Source organism: Typopeltis vanoorti, chromosome 2 (genome assembly GCF_054136105.1).
Source record: "Typopeltis vanoorti isolate ZY-2024b chromosome 2, IOZ_Tvanoo_1.0, whole genome shotgun sequence".
NCBI lineage: Eukaryota > Metazoa > Arthropoda > Arachnida > Uropygi > Thelyphonidae > Typopeltis > Typopeltis vanoorti.
The window spans coordinates 84,130,518-84,151,791 of record NC_143550.1 but is presented as its reverse complement, the minus strand read 5'-3'; the positions used below and the strand labels follow the sequence as shown (position 1 = coordinate 84,151,791).

The 21,274-nt window shown below is 36.2% G+C and overlaps 1 protein-coding gene across 1 annotated transcript in view; it reads left to right on the top strand.

Annotated features, from left to right (window-relative positions):
* The window catches only part of LOC150109219 (uncharacterized), a 672,102-nt gene that overhangs the window by 582,579 nt on the left and 68,249 nt on the right, over positions 1 to 21,274 (top strand). The window contains exon 33 of the mRNA XM_090401856.1: positions 17,439 to 17,493. Within this exon, the coding sequence (XP_090257982.1) occupies positions 17,439 to 17,493 (55 nt within the window). The remainder of the gene's footprint in view (positions 1 to 17,438; positions 17,494 to 21,274) is intronic.

Genomic DNA, 21,274 nt, shown 5'->3' with positions numbered 1-21,274 from the left:
AATTTTCAATTTTCCTCACGGTTTTGGTTTTAGTTCACTGTTTTGATTGAGTGCTGTATGTTTTAACTGTCTCTATGTTGTTTATGAATAATGTGCCTTTTTATTAGTGTAAACAAGTTAACATTCATAGTGTTTTATTCATTTTGTGTAGTTATGAAATGGATACATCTCCAAGAACGCATTCAAAAATATGTACTCTTTTTCAGCACGTATCCATGACTCAGACAAATTGCCAATGAGTGTGGAATTGGTTTGGATACTCTTCATGCGATTTTAAAGAGGTTTAAAATCATATTAACATACATATGACAGAAAAGGAAAACTACACTTACTCAAGATCGTTTACTAGTAAGGAAAAGCAAAATTAATCCAAGCAAAATTTGTCTGCTGTAGACTTAATGGAGACTTAGCAGCTAGAATGTGAGAGTGAATTAACGTTTCTGACATGACAGACCGTCAAAGATTTGTTGAAAGCAGGGAGGACTGCACAGATCAAAAAAGAAACAACTTTGATGAAGGCTATGCAGAAAAGAGGCTCCAGTGGGCAAAAGTGTACAAAGATTGGACCGTTGAGAAGTGGAAGAAGATCATATTCTCAGATGAGAGCCATTTCTTTGTGAAAGAAGAGTGAATACTATATGTTCGCAAATCAACAGCTGAGAAGACCTCCTGCTCACTTTCAACAAGCTCCTAAACACCAAGCTAAAAAGATTTGTTGCTAAAAAGATGTTCTCGAGTTGTTTTACACATGACAATCATGGATAATATGTGCCTGTTGATAGTATGATGAAAAGTAGTCAATACATAAAAATATTGGAGAAAAAAATGGTCCCACAGATCCAGAAAGATGAACTCATCTTCCAATACGATCTCGCTCCATGCTACACTTCAGAAAAAGTGAAAAAGTAACTCTCCTGATATTTACCCAATAGAAAATTTGTGAGCCATAGTGAAAAAGTGACTTTGAAAATTAAATTGTAATACAAAGAATAACCTACTTCAATCCATTATAAAAATATGGTTTCAAGATGCAGAAATAAGAAAAATGTGTTCTATGTTAGTAGAGTCCATGCCTAAGCAAATCAATGAATTTATTAAGAACATAGGAGCACATATAAATTATTAGGTAGTAAAGTTAGAGTTTAATTTTTGTACTTATTTTCTTGCAAAATTAATATTTTTCTTTAAAAGGTGAGTGTTCAGATTAATTTGTTCTATATAAATAAAGTTAGGGAAGATTAGCAGATTAATAAAGTACTATCTACCACAAAGGGGAGGATAGACCTAGACCATTGGATATGTTTAAGTTAGGACAATGGAGGAGTAGTTTCACACATTTCTTTATAAAAATATTCTATGAGGAAACAACTTTTATGTAGAGTAATGATAGCATGTTCAGCAAGTCCCTACTATTCAGTTTCATGGTATTTAATATAAGACTTATGTGCTTCTAGATGAATAAAAGCAGATCTTCCAGTTTGTCCAAAATGCTCCAGGGAATGTGTGGAGGGTGGTGATGAAGAAATATATAAACAATTTGGATTAGTAAACAAAGGAAGGGTAATTATTATGGGCGATTTTGATTATGCCGTATAGATTAGAATGAAGAAATACATTTGGGAATAAGGAAAATGAATTTCTTGAGAGATAACTATCTTGGGCAGCATGTAAAGAAGGGCATGTGAAAATCAAGAGTTTTAGATCTAATCATATCGTCAGAGAATGTAATTTTGAATGGAGTTTCACACTTTCCTCCAGTTGGTGAGAGTGATCATGAAGGGATCACCTGGGTTGTGGCTAGCCATATGCAGGCTTTTGTGAGGAAAGGGATATATGTGGAATTATAAGGCTGGTGATTATGACAAACTTAAGAGACAGCTTGGATCTGTAGCATGGAATGAGGAGTTGAGTGGTAAGGAAATAAATGCTGCTTGAGAACTGACAAAGAAATACATAACAGCAATGATGTGTGAATGTATTCCAAAGGCCCAAAGGCTGAATAAGGTAGGTGTAAAATTGATGAATGAGGGTCTTAAGCATGAAATCTGGAAGAAGAAGGTACTTTGGAGGCAGTACAAGATGAATAATGGTGAGGTAATAATCAGTTACATGAAGAGTATAAAGAACAAGCCAGGAGAGTGACCAAGTTGTCCAAGGCATTGTTCAGGTCTCATATGAATTATTGTGCTCAGATCTGTTGCCAGGTTTTCATGGTGATGTGTTCAATAGTGTGTACCTCTCACGATGAGTGTCTCTGACTCCATGGCGGTTAAATGTTAACAAGATAATCCACAGGAACAAGGAATCTGGTAGATACCTGGAAAAGGTGGATTTTAATATATTGTAATTCTTTCTGTAAAAGTTCATCAGAAGAACAATATGAATTATTGTGCTTAGATCTGTTGCCAGGTTTTCATGGTGATGAGGATATGTTGGAAAGGGTCCAGAGAAGATCCACAAAGGTTGTCAGTGGTCTTTGGAATGTGGAATATGAGGACAGATTGAGAGAATGTAAAGTGCAAAGCCTTGTGAATAAGAGGAAGGGAGGGGGGATATGATTGAGACATATAAACTAGTTAGGGGGTGTTATCAGGTTGACATGGAAGAGATTTTTCATAGAATGAGGGGAGGGGGGGACAAGAGGCCATTGCTGGAAACTGTATAAAAAGAGTGCGAACAGAGGTGTGGGGAGCAGGTTCTTTACATGGAGAGTGGTTGTGAGTGGAATGCATTGCCTGAGTGTGTTGTGAATGTAAATACATTGAATCATTTTAAGGCACAGTTGGCTGAGCATTGTGTTCAATAGTGTGTACCTCTCATGATGAGTGTCTCTGACTCCATGGAGGTTAAATGTTAACAAGATAATCCACAGGAACAAGGTATCTGGTAGATACCTGGAAAACCTAGAGGTAGAAGCTTCTTCAAAATATTCAGTCATTTTGAAACTTGTGCTATATATTCATGTGCCTTGCACATATCGTATAGGAATGAGAGTTATTTCTTCTATATTGGAAGAGGCAGAGATGCCATAACTGTTAAAAGCTTTTTTTGATGAAAGAATCCTTAAAACAATTTGATAACAAGGTGGATTTTAATATATTGTAATTCTTTCTGTAAAAGTTCATCAGAAGAACAAAGAGAATGTGCAGATGTACTAAAGTCTTAATAGTTCCAGCCTTTTGATTAGGTGATGAGATTCAGTCTGGATATAATGACCTGTATGAGTCTTCTGAAGAACTGAAAATGGTTAATTGCAGTTTCCATGTGGTTGACGAAGAATTTATATCTAAAAAACCTATTTGGTTATTTTTTTTTTTTTCTAAACTGAATTGGATCCTGGGATGAAGTGCATGTAATTTGGAAAGAAACTGCTGCAACTCAGAGGGAGAGCCATTCCAAATTGCAAAAATATCATCCACATTTCTGTACCAATGTGTAGGTCTAGGCAAAATGTTATCAAAAGATATATTGTTTTTTATTTCTTAACGGTATATATTAGAACACAAAAAAAAAAAATAATAATTAATTCATTAACTTATTGCTGATATTTCGCTGGTGATATAACCAGCATCTTCAGAGCACAAAACACAGTTTGTCACAATACGTGAGACTATAACAACATGGTGTAATCAATGGACTAGTTAAACAAAACTGTAGCAGCAACACAAAGACTAGAGTTCTGATTTTGGCGCCCTCTAAAAAAAATTTTAAAAAAATTGCAGCTATCACATAAGACTAGAGTCCTAAATAGAGAAAAAACCGGTACTAGTTTTTTCTTAAGATGACTTTCCCAGTGTGTTTCAGGGCTTCTGTTGCCTCTAAGAACAATCTCTCCGACTTGGAAGAGCTTCTGTGCAGTACTTTTGTGTTCTTCCAGTTGATCCTGTGTGCAGAGGTATCCAGAGCATGGTCTACTAGGCCCGACTTGCCATAGTGATAATGCCAGACATATCTTTTGTGTTCGCTGATACGGATGTTCACAGTTCTTCCTGTTTGACCGTAGTAGGCTTGATTACATGAGCAGGGTACTTCGTAGACTCCTGGATGTGCTAGAGGGGGAATGCTGTCCTTGGGTGAGCGGATAAGGGTTGCTAATTTGCCACGCGGTCTGAATGTGGTGCATAATTCATGTTTATGAAGAATTCTTGCAATCTTTTCGGATGTGCCTTTAATGTATGGGATGGTGACTGTTTTGTTGTAGTTCTCTGTGGCGGATAGTGGGAGGGTTTTTTTAGGGGCATTTAGTATTTGTTTATCTTATGGGGATTATAGCCATTGGCCAAGAAGGTGTGGCATAAGTGAGCCAGTTCATTTTTTTTCTCTATTTAGGACTCTAGTCTTATGTGACAGCGAAATATCAGCAATAAGTTAATAAATTAATTATTTACTTATTTTTCTGTATTCTGATATATACCGTTAAGAAATAAACAACATGTACGACGAACACATAAGTCTGTCCACTCGTCAAAAGATATATTGTTCAAATTGTCCCATGAAGAAGTTGGCAATTGTAGGAGAAATTAAATTGTCCATAGCTATTCCTTCGATTTGTTGATATAATTTGTTTTTAAAGGAGAAATAACCAGAATGTATAACAAAATCAAATAATTTAATATTTTTTATATTTATTTTGAATAAGTGTATTTGATGAGAGGTATAATAGGTTCTATGTGAATGATTGTTACTGCTTATCATCCTGCCCATTGTTTGACGGGCATCCTCCATTGAATCCCATGGAGATGCCCACATAGTTATTATTATTATCCAAGATCTCCAGGCTATACATCACCTAAACCAGCTGTCATACCTTCCCTTAAACTCATTCACACTAGATGCACTCACTATCTCTTAAAGTAAACTATTCCACTCACTCACTGCTCTGTGAGAAAAAAATCCTCTTATACCTTTCTTGACCATGAACAAACTTAACTTCCATAGATGACTGTGTTCTTTCCCCACCTTCCATGTAACAAAAAATTTCATCAGATGACAACCTATAACAACCATCGAGAAAATTGTAGACCTCTATCATATCACCCCTCTTTCTCCTGTTAATCAGTGTCTGTAGTCCATATACTCGCAATCTGTTCTCTAAATTCCATAATCCTGATATAATCTTTATAACTTTTCTTTTCACAACTTCTTTATCTCCTAGGAAACCAGGAGACAAAATCTGCACACAGTAGTCCAGGTGTGGGCTTATCAGGGTCTTGTAAAGAGCTAAAATGACTTCCTTATCCTTGTATATTAAGGTTCACTTGAACATCACAATTATTTATTATTATTACTACTACGTAACACCTCTACAGAGTCCAAAGACTTATCGAGGGAGGGCACCTACTCCACAACAACTACATCAACGCCATCTATATCACCACCACTAGTATTTCCACAGACAATCACAAACATCCATGCCTACGGCGGGATTCAAACCCACAGCCTTTTGGCTAGAGAGCAGATACGCTAACCACTCGGCCAGCTAAATTATCCTCTGAGTTGTATTTATTTGCAATTTTTGCTGTGTTACCTTTGAACTTTAAATTCCTTAGTATGAGGAATTTGAAGTTCAATTATACCAAGATCCCTAGCCTCATCAGTTTCTTTTAGCATAACCTGACTAATATAACATGCCATTGGAGACCTCATCACACCAAAGTGCATAACTTTACACTTACTAACATTGAACTAATTACAATTTTCATTTGTGCAAATTTCCAACCTATTAAAATCATTGTGTAAATGCTGGATATCATTAGCATCCCTGATTGCATTACCTTTCTTTGTATCATCTAACAGGAGACTCTTCCTAATGTCATTAATATATGCTTTGAACAATAAACCATATATTGACCAGTGGTGTACCCCTGTGGTTCTGCCCAAGGACCGAACCCTGGGGTACACCACTGGTCACCTTAAATCTAGCAGATTCACACCTGCCATATATCCCTTTTTGATATCTGTCTGTCAGTCCCCCACTTGTCCATGTCAAAAATTTATATTACAAACCATATTCTCCAGTTTATGCCTTGACAGGATACCACAGCCTTTCATGTGGTATCCTGTCAAATACCTTAGAAAAATCCAATATATACACACACACTCATGAGCATTTGAATTAGAGATACCTGCCTAGTAGCAGGTAGCACCCCCTTTCACCTTGATGATGGTGGCGATGCAGCATGTCATGGACTCCACAAGGCACCAGAAGCATTGGGGAGCCAAACTGATCCATGACCGCTGCACAGCCTCCCACAATGCACGGAGATTGGTCACAGCATGGTCAGATATACAGGGCATGTATATCTCTCTCGACAGCATCCCAGATATGTTCAATAGGATCAAGGTCAGGGGACCTCGGGGAGCCAGCCAAGCATTCTCATGTCCGTGGAGTGTTCATCCACCCACTCAGCTACAATTCAGGAGCGGTGGGCCGGTGCATTGTCTTGCTGTAGGTACAGGTCTCCTGCAGGGTGCTGTAGGTGCAGAAATGGGTGCACATGATCTGACAACAGGTCCCTGTATCGTTCGCCGGTGAGGGACGATGGTAGATGTACCAGGGGACCCATTTCATCCCATGTAAACAGTCCCCTGTACAAGGATACCACCATGTGTGTGTGTACACACGCACAGAGCTGGTGCTAGGCTGGATGTCGCCCACCTGCAAAACTGAAATGGGCGCCTCCAAACAAATGGCAATTAATTTATTTATTTTTATTTTTGTCATAATCATGTGGAAAGAATGTACAAGAAAGAAATTAAATTACACATTTGTTCTTGAAAACATTTTATTAATTAAAATTTAAATTTCCTAATTTTGATATTAACAAAATTATCTATATTCTTAATGTCTAAGTTTTCCCATACATAATTTTCAATAACTATTAATGCTAGACTTTCTTTCAAGCCTTGTTTGTAACATACTTGTTAGTAAATAAGTCTTAATCAATTTAAGTTTTGAAAACGAATGCTCACCGCTTGCTATACTAACAGGTATAGTTAATAATATTCTTAAGACAGTTGCAAAATTTGGAAAAGATAAATTATTCGACACAATATATTTAAGAATTTCAAGAGGATTTTCAATTTTTGAAGTATCGTTTCGAAAAATATCTTTCAAAAGCCCCTGCTGCCTAAGAAGGCATGTTCATGACAATCTTAGTGGGAGAAAATCTGATCTATTTTTATACAGAATATGTAAATTTGCAGCAATTACATTGACATGCCTAATTATTATTACTTAATTCATTTACAAAAATTTAAAGAAAGAATGAAACTTCATACTAACACTTCAAAACGGTGCCCGCCTGCAATGCAGGCCCGCTTCTACCGGCCCTGTATTATATACACCTTATTATATATACACCTTAGCAAAATTCAATAATATCATAGTGTATCCATTCCCTTTATCCTTTATCCAACTTGACCATAATATTGTTATATTGCTCTGGACTCTGTAATAATAAATAAAAAAAATTATATAAAATTGATAAAAATAGAAAAAATATCCTTAGCCCAACCACAGCACAAATGTACTATAGGTTTACTAATAATCTTTCATGGGTGGGAACCACATTAAAAAAAAAAAATAAAAAAATACAAACATGTCAAAGGCCTAGCCAATTCAGCTGAACATGCTGATATTCCATTTGTCCTTATTTCCAAATTCCTATCCAGGTGTTGAACTCTGAATGGTCTTGTTACTTCGTATCAGCAAATCATTCAGATTTCAACAAGCACAACTCAGCGAATTGAATATTTAATAGTAGAAAGTACTTGCATTTAGTCAAAATCACATAATATTGTCAAAGGTGTGAAATTATAAGATAATGAAATATAACACTAAGAATGTATCGTTTTATAAAATTGTAAAGAAGTATAACAGATTGGAATTATATTGTGTTATTTAGATTTTGTTTAATGAATTATAAATCAAAATTTAGTATTATACAGTGCAGCTGAAATTAACTTGAATATTCCACTGAACAAAGTGTAAGAGTGGGTCCAAAGGTGTGAAATTATAAGTTAGTGTAAGCGCCTGAGGCTGCATAACACTAGGAACAGGTGTGCGTAATAACAGTTCCGTGATTCCTACTACAGAAAACATGCTGACATTATCGGAGATCGAGACTAGCATAGCGCTGCACAGGGGTTTCAGGAGGAGATAGGGGCATTATGTGATGAATAATATAAGTGATTGCAGGAGGAGGAAGAAGGCTTTTTTTCCCAGGATTCGAGATCGTGAGGGAGGTCCAATCGAGGTAGTGGTTTCCAGGCAGAACAGCGGGCGAGGATGTGTGACAGCAGGAAATTTGAATCGGGCAGTCCATGAAACTACTGACGGAATTACAGCGCAATGCAGCTAACGCCTTCATTACAAGCGGGTGCTATGTCGTAGATGTTCCCGTAAAGTCCTCAGATGACATAAGTAGCCATTGAGCGGATAGAGGATAGCCGTTTAGCAGGAATTTAATGCTGCAAGTGATCCAAACAAGGAATTGAACCTCGGGTACTCCCACAACAGTACTTAACCAGCAGACCCATTCCATAATCGAGTGAAGGTAATGTAAACATTTGTTATTTATGTTTTGTGAGCCTCTTTGTATGAAGAGATTTAGATTCAAGAAGTATGAAATGTCAGAACAGCATTGACTAGTGAACTCTTAAGTGATTGTTCCAGTAGGCTATAACCAGATATCGAGATTGTTTAAATGAGTTTAACAGAATAGTAGAGAGAGGAATTATGAGCCATAAATTAATGATAATTTAACTTAATGTCCCCAGATTTATAGAGGGAATTGTTAGATGAGTGAATTGTGTTAATGAAGATTAAGTTTAACAATTTACTAGATATAAAATTTTGCATGCATTAGGCAGCCCTTGAAAGAATCAAGTTTCCTAACTTAGTTTCTATGTATGATTGTAATCTTAGCAAGAGTGAACTTATATAATTGTATAGTGTATTTAAAGTTGTAAAATAAACCTGTTTTTTCCCCAAACTGAGTCTTGCCTGGCTAAGAGCATCAACTCACCACTCTAAAATTACGAACTTGTTGCGGGAGGGTAAAAGTTAAGTTGAGAGGTTTTGCCACAACTGTCTGAAGGAGTTAGCAGGTGTTTATATATTTGGGTTATTGGAATTGCATCCCTGAATAGTGCATTTTATTATTATAGGGCATAGACTGGCGCAGTCATTAAAAAATATAAATGTGTTTATGCCCTAAAAAGGAGATAGGACCAAAAATCCAGGCCAGTACTTAGAGCAACTGCTTAGTAAGTTTGATAGATACTATTTAAATGAATTTGCATAAATAACGACACAACACAGATTACGCAAGAGCTCTTCATCCTCGTGCACCTCTAACTGTTCATCCAATGTAGCAGTTGCAGTAACCATGAGAATGCCTCACTAACCTAGGTGATATAGTGAATGAAATATATATATATATTTTTTTTTTTTGTTTTTAACCTGCTGTTGTGATAAGTAAACCATTATACTCATGAGTAATAAGAAAATACATTAAAAAAAGTTTTTCTTATTGCAATTTGTACCATAGTAATTTTAGTTAAATAGTGTAGATATCAATAATCTGAATCACTTCACAAAAAAATGACATTTATATGAGTTTAATTAACTGTGGTATCATATTTTGAATGAATTAATATGAACATTATGTTGATGTTCACTGTAAAAAAACCAAACATCTAAAGCTAATAATTAACTAAATGTATTTAGCTAATTAAATTACTCAGCCAATATTTTGATTTGATCACCAAGGCATCTTCTTGGGCACAAAGAAATACATTGGGCATGTGCTCACAAGCACACTACTAGGAAGACAGACACAGACTTATTGTAACAGCAAGCTCCTACAATCCTAACTGACACTGTATGCTGCAGTGAGTAGCACTTGCTGAAGGTCTCAAAATGATAGTTTGCCAGATTTTTGATGCAGCCAAATTTGTTTTAGTTTGAGGAATGTTAGCGTGCTTTTGTGGCTTCCAAAAAAGCCACAACAGATTCAAGTCAAGACTCTGACTTGAATCTGTTTCTCTATAGGAGGAAGGTTTCCTTCCATTGGATCCAGTGATCTGTATTCATGGCATTGTCTGCCATCCCATGAATAGAGGACTTATTTTCTGTGTTCTTCCAAATGGATATTTGCAGTTCTTCCTGTTTTTCTGACATATTTAAGCTTGCAGTAGAAAGGATACTGTAAACCTCAGGATGATCCAGATGGTAGAGTGGATAAAAGTGACTAGTTTTTAGTAAGGTCTGGTATGAAGGACATATCTATATTATACTTTATAAGAATAAATGCAACTTTTTCTGAGATGCCCCAGATATAAGGAAGGGCAATGGATTATTTGTGTTCTGGATTGTTGTTTTTGTTGCTGTTGCAAAGGTTAGATGGATGGACAGAGAACTCTGTGATTTTGTTAAAGGGAAAGCTGTTAGCTAAAAATGCGTCCCAAATATGATTGATTTTGGTGGAGACGCTGTTATGGTCAAAGCAGGTGGTTCTAGCTCTGTTTGCTAAGATATTGATAACACTGGGATAGTGTGATAGGGGCTGGATGTTTTTGTATACTGAAAAAGGTAAGGATCTGTTTGGTATCTTGGGTAACTAGAGTCTCGAGTAAGGACAGACTGTTATTGTTTTTCTTTTCAATGGTGAAACAGATCCTCGGGTGTTGGCTGTTGAGGTGTGCTAAAAACATTTCCCACCATGTGTCTAAATGGAGAACATGTCATCAATTTAGCATAACCATAATATGGCTATGCTAAACTTTTTCAGAGGGACAGAGTTTAGGACTGTATTTTTTCAAACTGTTCCATATAAGGAGTAGTGGAGGAGGGAAGGAGCCCATAGCTGTGCCTTCAATCTGTTTATAGGTTTTACCTTGCTAGACACAGTAACCAGAGTACATGGTGAAGGTGAATAAGGTTGACATGTCTGGAGCATAGAGTCATAATGAGTTTCGTGATTTCTTTTAGGATACATTAATGAATAGGGAGGCTATATCAAAACTGACTGTGATATCAATGCCTCTCTGAGGATTATATGTACAGAGTAATGTGTGAGAGAGAGAGAGAGAGAGAGAGAGAGCTCTTTGATAAAGTGTTTGTCTACTTTAGAAGTAAGGGAACCAATACTGCTTGCTATAGATCAAGGGTATATTCTGTTTGTGTATTTTTGGTAACTCATAAATCCAGGAGGCCTAGGATTATATGATTTAAGTTTTTGAATAGTTTCAGGAGACCAGGTTACGACTTTGTCTAATAATTTTTTTGAGAGTCTTTTTCTATGTTTAGTTTGTCGGTATCAGGAAGTATCTTGATCAATCTCTGAGTAAAATCGACATTTTTTGGTCATATTTAGAGCAATCAAGTATTACAGCACAGGTATTCGCTTTGGTAATAATAATATTCTGGTTCTGGTATAGTTTTTTTTTAAGTGTAGTGAATTCTGCATAGAATAAGTTTCATTTTGAAGACTTTGTCAAATTTAAAATGTTGGCTACGTCCAGCCATATATTATTGGTGATGTGAGTAAGTATGCTGTAGATGTTATGTTCTATTTTTGCCATAATTTGCAGGCTTGATATTTCCTTTGCCGTTACTGCATAGTTATGGCCAAGACTGGGGCTTTTATAGCTTCTTTCTTTAGCCTGAAATGATTACTTGTTAATTACCACTAATAATTGTCTGCCTTTCCTTGACACCCTAGTTATCCAGTTACCAGCCAGTTCCTTATTCTTGACAGTCTACATAAAATCCACCCGTGTTTGTAGGTACATTTGCTATCTATCAGTCTAGTTTGACTCATGGTGTTAATAACACTATCCATAGAATCCAATGAGATAACACCAAATTTTTGCATAACTGTACTTTTAAATTTGAAAGTTTATTTAAAGAAAGTGCTGAAGTCTTACTCCATTGTCCCAACTTTAAGCGTGTGTGTGTGTGTGTTAAAGATGCCAAGCTATTTTAAACCAGGTTTTACTCCATTTCCCAAGTAAGCAAACAGACAAATAAGTCAAGTAAAGTAGTACAAGTCTAGGCAACGCATGGTAAAGGGTGGAATAAGCTCTGATCACTATTCTTAATATTTACCCTTAATGCAAAGCTCATCTCCTTGAGGAGATGTATGATGCTATGCATTAAAGGCAAGGGGCCACTACCCAGACCAGTTTCTACCTTTATTGAGGTAGGTCTCATCAGTGGGAGCCAGACTTAGAAATACCAAGGTTAAGTAATACAGAGCTTATAAGTATTTTTCCAAAACAAGTTACCATAAGGTGCTTGACCTTATTAACACGTTCGCTGCCAACTACGCGTATACTCGTAGTTGGTAAACCAGCTACACAAGCCAGCTACGCATATACTCATAGTTGGTAAACCAGCTACACAAGCCAGCTACGAGTATACTCGTATGACGCTTACCGTCGGCAACGAGATTACTGTACTGACCTTGAAGAAGTGAAAATGCTTGGCTTGTGGAGCTAGCCTCAAAACTGTGTATTCTCATAGATGGTATATGCTCTGCGCAAGCCAACTACGAATATACTCATATGACGCTTGCCATCGGCAACAGGATTATCATACTGACCTTGAAGAAGTGAAATTGCTTGGCGTATGGGAACAGACTATGCCGAAGTAGCATAGCAGTGAACGCGTTAAATAAAAATCACAGGATGAGAGATAGATGTAGAAAGTTTTTTACCTTGGGTATAATATATATGTTAAAGATACCAAGCTATTTTAAACCTGGTTTTACTCAATTTCTGAAGTAAGCAAACAGACAAATAAGTCAAGTTTGCGCCTGCATGTATTGCAAGTTTAGGTGATCCATAAAGTAGTACACGTCTAGGCAACTCGTGGTAAAGGATGGAATAAGCTCTGATCACTATTCTTAATATTTACCCTTAATGCAAAGCCCATCTCCTTGAGGAGATGTATGATGCTATGCATTAAAGGCAAGGGGCCACTACCCAGACCGGTTTCAACCTTTATTGTGGTCTCATCAGTGGGAGCCAGGCTTAGAAATACCAAGGTTAAGTAAGTATTTCTAAGCCTGACTCCCACTGATGAGACCTCAATAAAGGTCAAAACCGGTCTGGGTAGTGGCCCCTTGCCTTTGATTCATAGCATCATACATCTCCTCAAGGAGATGGGCTTTGCATTAAGGGTAAATATTAAGAATAGTGATCAGAGCTAATTCCACCCTTTACCACGAGTTGCCTAGACTTGCAATACATGCAGGCACAAACTTGATTATTTGTCTATTTGCTTACTTGGGAAATGGAGTAAAACCAGGTTTAAAATAGCTTGGCATCTTTAACATATATTATATCTAAGGTAAAAAACTTTCTAAACACACACACACACACACACACATATATATATATATATATATATATATATATATATATATATATTAGTTTCTGTCAGATAATTATACATTTCTGCAAATAATTATAACTATTGGGTACTTTATACATGAATAAATATTTCTTACTTATGGATAGGGTGTAATTGATGAGATATTGTTTAAATAATCGATATTTATTATAAATTTTACCATGAAATAATTTTAACAAGAATATCCCCTAATCGTTTTGAGCAGTGTACACACACACACGCACAAACATAACCAAAAGTATGTTATGTGAACAGATTCCTATTGTTCTTCAGCTGATGATGTTTCATGATAAGCAAAATGAAATATGTGAAAATAATAAATATTAATTTTTACTGTTGCATACACATCTTTGTTTAAAATTGTGGAAGTCCCACAGGGTTATTTTTTTTTATTATTAAATGATACCTCAAGGAGTCGGGGACTCATTCAGGGAGGCCACATACTACCCACATCAGCTGTCTTACCTGGTGTATTTTTGGTCGTCAAAATGAATGCCATCAACAAGGGGAGGGATGAGAGCTATATTTTTCTTTCTGTGAAAGAAAAATATAGCTCTCATTCCCCCTCCCCTTGTTGATGGCATTCATTCTCAACTTCCAGTGGTGCCCTCTTCTCCTTTCCCTACCCTCCATAAAATGATAATTCCATCTACTGATATCCTGTATAACCCTTTCAGAAGTTTGTAAGTCTCAATCATATCATCCCCTCTTTCTCCTGTATGCACTAATGTCTACAGTCAACAAATTCTCAAACTGGCTTCATAATCATTATTCCAAATCCTTGTATCAACACTTTCCTTTGTACTGTATCCACTATCAGAATTTTCACAGAAACCAGACCTGCACACAGTAGCTCAAGTAAGGTCTTATCAAGGCCTTGTAAAGAGATGAAATGATTTACAGTCTCTGCTATATGGCCCTTGAATTCAATTTCCTATCTACTAAAACTCCAAGATCCGTATCCTTATCAGTTTCTTCCAGCATAATCCCACCAATATAATACGACATTGGATATCTAATCACACCAAAGTGCATGACTTTACATTTATTAACATTAAAATGACAGACATTTTCACATGCCAACATTCCACAGGTACTGAATATCAACTGCATTCATGATTGCCCTACCTATTTTTGCATCATCAACAAATAGCTGGATGTCACCTGTCAAATATTTCCCAGTGTCATTAATGTCTAGATTGAACAACAATGGACCATGATGATGCATGTGGTGGCACCACCAGCTCCTTAAATCTTGCAGATGCACACACCCCATGTACCACTTTTTTTTATATCTGTCAGTTAGCCATCATCTTATCCACCCCAATATTTTATAATCCAAGCCCATATTCTCAAGTTTATGCTAAAGTCTTCCATGCTGTATTCTGTCAAAAGCCTCAGCAAAATCCAAAAGTATAATGGGTATCTGTTCCCCTTGTCTAACTCATTTGCAACATTATTATATAATGTGGACAAGTTGCTCAAACATCACTTTCACTTAGTACCCATGCTGTTCATTGCAAAGTATAGATTCTCTGTCAACCTGTTTCTGTATGTGAGCCCTGACCAACTTTTCTAGAACTTTCATCCCCGTTATAGAGATTCTGATAGGTGTTGATAGTTAAATAAACCAGCCTGAGATTCAAATTATGTAGCCTGGTAAAAGGCATAGCCAGTTCAGCAGAACAATCTTTTAGCACTCATGCTCATCTGTTCGTATTGCCAAATTCTTATTAAGTTTGTGCAACAGCTCTAATGCCCCCCCCCCCTCTCCTCATACACCCAAGTTTCTTCACCAGTGAAGCAGTAACAGAGAGTGCAATGTTACTTACACCAGGTTGATAGCTTTTAGCAAAATGGATGTGCATTACTTGAACAATCTCTTCTGCATCTGTCACCTGCATACCATCTGCATTCAGTAGAGTTATTCTCTCAGACTCATTCTTTCTTTTAATTGCAGCATAACAATAGAATTCTTTAGGGTTGTCCTTAGCTTACAGAGCCAGTTTCTTTTCATATTCAAACTTAGCTTTCTGTACATGAACTGTGATTGTTCTAGCCTGCTCCTTCTCATTTTCATAGCTGGCATCCTTATGCACATAGTATTCCTTCCACATCATCTTTTTTCTTATAAATCCCTAAATCCCTTGCTTAATAAAATTATACATCCATTTCACTCCTGCTCTGTTTTTTTTCCTTCAAACCTTAGGGACACATTTTGATATTGCATTGCATAATTTAAGCATTTTTTAAACATTTCCCATGCACTGTCAGTATTCTTCCTATCCAACAACTGATACGATGGTGCAGAACCCAGCATACTCCTCAGTTGGTTGTAATTTCCTGCTTTGTAGTTCAGCATGAAATCTTTTCATGTATTAACATTCCTAAACTTAATCACTTTTCAAGTGAATCATCAGATCTAATGTGCTTTGACTTCAAGTTCCTTCTGTCACATGCTTCTTGTGGAAGTTGTCTCGCAATAGCTCAATTATCCGAACACTGATGTCCAATCAATGTTTTCAGATAATTAAAGTTTCCCATTATGATTACTTGTTTCACACCATCATCGTTATTTTTTAAATGCATTTCTTCGTCACTTGCAACTGATCCGCTAACAACACTCCACTATGTATTTGATCTTGTAAGACTTAACATCACACCAGATGGCTTCAAACTCACTGTCACATGAAAAACTGTTACTAGTATTGCAGTCATAGGTCTTACCTCTAACTGGATTCAAATCATCCAAAGTCATTAGCAACACATCCCCTTCTCTCCTGTCCTGTCTGTCCTTTCTAAAAATATGGTACCCTTTACACTTGATACCAGTTATGCATGTCTGTTAGCTAGGTCCTGCTAATTCCTACAATCTGAGCCCAACATATTGACCAAGGTAACAAATCCTTCCCCTTTGTTTTTCTTACACTCTTTGCATTCATGTACAGACATATTAAGTTACAAGTTATCCGTGTTTCTTGTATACTCTTCTCTATAGTTGCCTTATAACTTGCAGATCTCTTTTCTTATCTAGTATCTTAATTTTGCATGCATCCTTACACATGTTTGATAAATTCAAACTGGATGAACAAAAATCATTCTCTCCTCATAATCATTTCCATGATAATTCCCATTCTCGTCATTAACACAGCTACATAACATTGTTGCTCTCACACACAGATTCTCACCATTCCTCCTATCATAATTTAGTTTCCATGACTCTGTTTTAGGTCATACGAACTAATAATAATTTATCTGAGCTCCTGACCAAACACATTCAAATGTAATCCATCCCTCTTATAAAATCCATTCTTCTCTCAGACTCACTCCACACACCCTAAAACTTGCATCCATTCCTTCTACACAGCCTATTTATCAAATCATTTGCTATCATAGCTCTTCTTCTTAATTATTTTCTATCATATCTAGATAATATACTATGCGATTTTCGCTTTCTCATTCGTCGCTCTCACTTCCAATAATCTTTTGATATGCTCTCTTACTAAACCTATCGTTAGTTAATTTGTTTATGCCTACCAGGATTGCGATCTCTTTTACTCTGATTTTCTGTTTTTTCAATTGCATGTGCTATATTTTTAATTTTTGCTCCAAGAAAACTTGAACCAGCTCATCAATGGCATGTTTTATGATACCATCACCATACCAAATAATATCCCTTTTACAATCAACTTTACCTATCCGATTTACATTACACACTGGCTTACCTGATTTCATGCTTTGTTGTTTTTCATTTAACTTTCTTATCCTCCATATGTTGCTTTAAATGCCACTTAACTTTCTATAATTCCCACATTGTCTATGAGTATCTAATAATTTGCTTAATATAACTTTGTGGTACAGAAAAAAAAAAAAGGTTACTATTTGTGTTAAGTTTTTTTTTTTTTTCCTCATGATCAGCATGTCTAGCCCTATATAGAGGGATTATATTTCACTATATTGAAGTTAAATATGACACAATTATTAGCCTCATTAAAATTTTGAAATTTTTTTTCAGAACTAGAAGCCAAACTAGAAAATGCATTAGATGAAAGAAGAGCATTATTAGATAGGTAACTCTTCTTCTTCTTTTTTTTTTTTTTTAATTAAAATGCTTGGAATGAATCCCAGAAATGACAAATAGTATAAAAATTAATAGTATTAATATTATAGAATTTTTGCCCAAATCTAGTGGTCATTCATTCAAACAGATTATAGACATGTTATAAGAGTCTGAATAGAATATTATTTTCAAATAAATGTACACTTTGGAGCTTCCATATCTTAATTTGTAGCAATGGTGTTCTCTGAAAAGATATAGGTTTGAATGGTGAACACTTTTCAGTTTTTATTAAAATTTTATATGGTATTTCAATCATTTTTTATGAAAACTCTGCAACTTGCTTATGAAACCAGTTAGCTCATTCTCAAAAAGCCCCCCCCCCCCCTCCAAAAAAAAAGCCTCACTTTCACAAAAAGTTATTGTTTCAGTTAAAATATTTCATTGCTTTAATTAGACTTATTATTTAACCAAATTACCTTTAGCAGATCATTCATCCCAATATGTTGATGGGAAAGATGAGATTTACAACAATGAAGCTTTGTGATGCTGCTGAAAAGCTTGATGATTATCATTAGAATCCAATAAGAATTAGAAACAGACAAGATAACTTTTATACAGGGTGTCCCTGAATTCATGGCCCAAACGTGAGGGGATGGTAGTACACATCAAAACCACCAATAATCGTCATAGAATATGTGGCCACAAACTCAGCCCGCGGCCGGTAGGTGGGTGGGAGCAGATGCCTGACTGTCCATCGCATCCGGCGATGTGTGCGACTAGCCTGGTGTTTACGAGCAGGTACGCCAATCACAACTCCATCATTGTGCTGCGTGTTTCAACATTGGTGGGCAGACTTTGAACATTTGTTGTAATTATCTCCAATAAATGTGACTCTGGAAACCTGTGTTGTCTTCATTTCTGACTCCTCACTGCTTTTGCAGCCGCATATTCTATGACGAATATTGCTGGTTTCGGTGAGTACTACCATCTCCTTGGGTTTGGGCCATGAATTCAGGAACACCCTGTATAGAGAGAAACTTTGTTTTAGACTTTGAAATAACATCTTAAATTAAAACTAAAAGTAGAGTAGGAAGTAAATTGTTGTTATGTGCCATCCAGTCATTTTCGACTCTTTGTGATCCTGTAACAAAAACTCACCATCCACTCGGCCTCTTGTCCTTTCTTCAATAATTGTAAGTTCAAGTTGGTAAGTTCTTTTATGTTGTCCATACAACTCTTTTGTGGTCTTCCTCTTCTTCTCATTCCCTCAATCTTCTCTAACATAACTGCCTTTTCCAATGATTCATCAGCTTGCATAATATGTCCAAAGTACATCAACTTCTGTTTAGCGAACATTGCCTCCAAGGAGCATTCTGTCTTTATATTCTCTAAAATCTTATTGGGATTCTTAATAGTCTCCTCACATCCATAATTCGAATGAATCAATTCGCTTTCTGTCTTTCTTCTTAATAATCCATCTTTCACATCCATACATTACTACTGGAAATACCATTGTTTTGACAATTTTAATTTTGTGGACTTACTCACACCTCTATCTTTCATAATTTTTGTCCAGTTTGACATTGCTTTTTTCCCATGACTATCCTTTTAATTTCATCTTCACATTTATCATTTCTGATTATGGATCCCAGTAAATCATAACTTTCAATGATTTCTATTTTATCTCCCTCTATTATAAATTTATTTAAATTGCCAGAAGCCATCGCTTTTGTTTTGCTGATGTTTAAATTAAGCCCAGCTTTGATACTTTCGGTCTTTACCAATAGAATCAACCGCTTTAGATCTTCCTTAGTTTCTGCTGTGAGGGTTGCATCATCTGCATATCTTAAATTATTCATTTTTCTGCAACCTGTCTTAATTCTAGCTGGATCTAAATCAGCCACTCTCATAATATGTTCATTATAAATGATAAAAAGTTAGGGTAACAATATACAACCCTGCCACACCCCTTTTTTCCACTTTTTCGAACACTGTCTGTTTCTCCAAAGAATGGTTTTGCTGAAGCTTCATGGTTGTCATATAACTCTCTTATCAAGAGAATTAGATGTTCAGGTATTCCCATGGATCTTATTACAATCCACAGTCTGTTGTTATCCATGCAATCAAAAGCTTTCTTATAATCAATAAAACAGATGAATACTTCCTGCTGAAACTTTCTTGTTCTTTCCATAGGCATTTCTCTATTCACATATGGCTGCAGCCTATGTTGGATCACTTTCAGCATAACTTAACTTGCATGTGAAATTAAAGCGATGGTTCTATAATTCTCACAATTTTTTTTTTCCCCAATCTCTAGGCCAGTACCTTTTTTTTTTTTTTAAACCTGTTGACAAATTTCAGTCAATATACTTCATCTCCAGCTGCTCTCAATAATTCCATTGACACACCTTCAGCTCCAGGGTTCCATTGCTGATATCATTTCACTTTTCATTATCATGGATTCCTTAACAAATTCTCTCCTTTCAAATTCTCCTTCAATATTTTATCTTTCTCATACAAATCCTCTATATACTCTTTCCATCTTTTTTTTTTCACTGCTTCTTCTCCTTATTCCAAATTACTTTTTATAACTCCTAATCTAGGGATAAACTTCCCTGTAACTTCATTTATTTTTCTAAACAGATCTCTTGTTCTACCCACAATATTGCTTTCTTCCATTTCCTTACACCCTTTGTTTAGATATTTTTCCTTATCTTTTCTAGCTTGTCTTTGGAAATCTACACTCAGTTGCCTAATCCTTCCTTTATTTCTCAAAGTTTCTTTTTTCTTCATTCCTCTTGAATAGCTTCTTCTGACAACCATTTACAATCTTGCTTTACTTAGTCATCTTTGCTTCTAAGGCTGTAAATTTTGTTTCTTTCCATAGTTCTTCTACTTCTCCTCCTGCCTTCTCCAGACTTTTTAATTTCTTTCCAACTTCTACTTGAAATGCTTATTTAAAAAAAAAAAAAAAAAAAAAAAAAATCAGCTAACGCCTTTTTATTCCCGTATACGGGAGTAGGCGAGGCCATTTAGCCCTATCTAACTTTTTGGAGACTGAGTGGGCAGTTCAATCTCCACTGGTACCCAATCAGAGACAGATGGCCCAAGGCTATCACTAATTAAGCGGTACGCAGTGAAGAGAGACGGCTCAAATGTGCCGCCATCTCGTGGTCCCTGACCCTAACACAATATATTTAATGTCTGAAATAATGTGGGTTCTACGGTCGATTTTCTTGAGTTTACAGGACGAAAAACCTGAGTTTCCGGGAGGAAAAACCTGCTTGCCCATGCCAGAGATCGACTAACTCGGGAACCGGTCGAAAAAAGGCTTAGAAAAATTTCCTCTAGTCGCCGACTAGACTCGAAACCAAGTCTTCCTTCGTGCGGCCAAGCGCGGCGGTGTGCAAATGCCACATCCGCTGAGCTACACAGGCTAACTATTTATTGCTTATTTATTGGATTTAAATTAAACTGTTGCTGTCCTTTTGTTTCTTCTCAGCCCTTAATTTTCATTTAACTTCAGCTATTAATAATTCACAATCTGTCCCACAGTCTGCATCAGGTAGTATTTTGTTTTTGTTGCTTGGATAGCACTCCTCCTCCACCTTCTGCTAACAACAGTATAATCTATCTGGTTTCTGTATTCTCCATTAGGTGAAGTCCATGTGTACAATCTTCTTTTATGTTGTTGTAAGTATTTGCAATTAAGCAACTGTTCTCAACACAAAACTCCATCTTTTTTCCTACTTCATTCCTCAGTCCTAAACCAAATTTTCTAGTGATGCCTC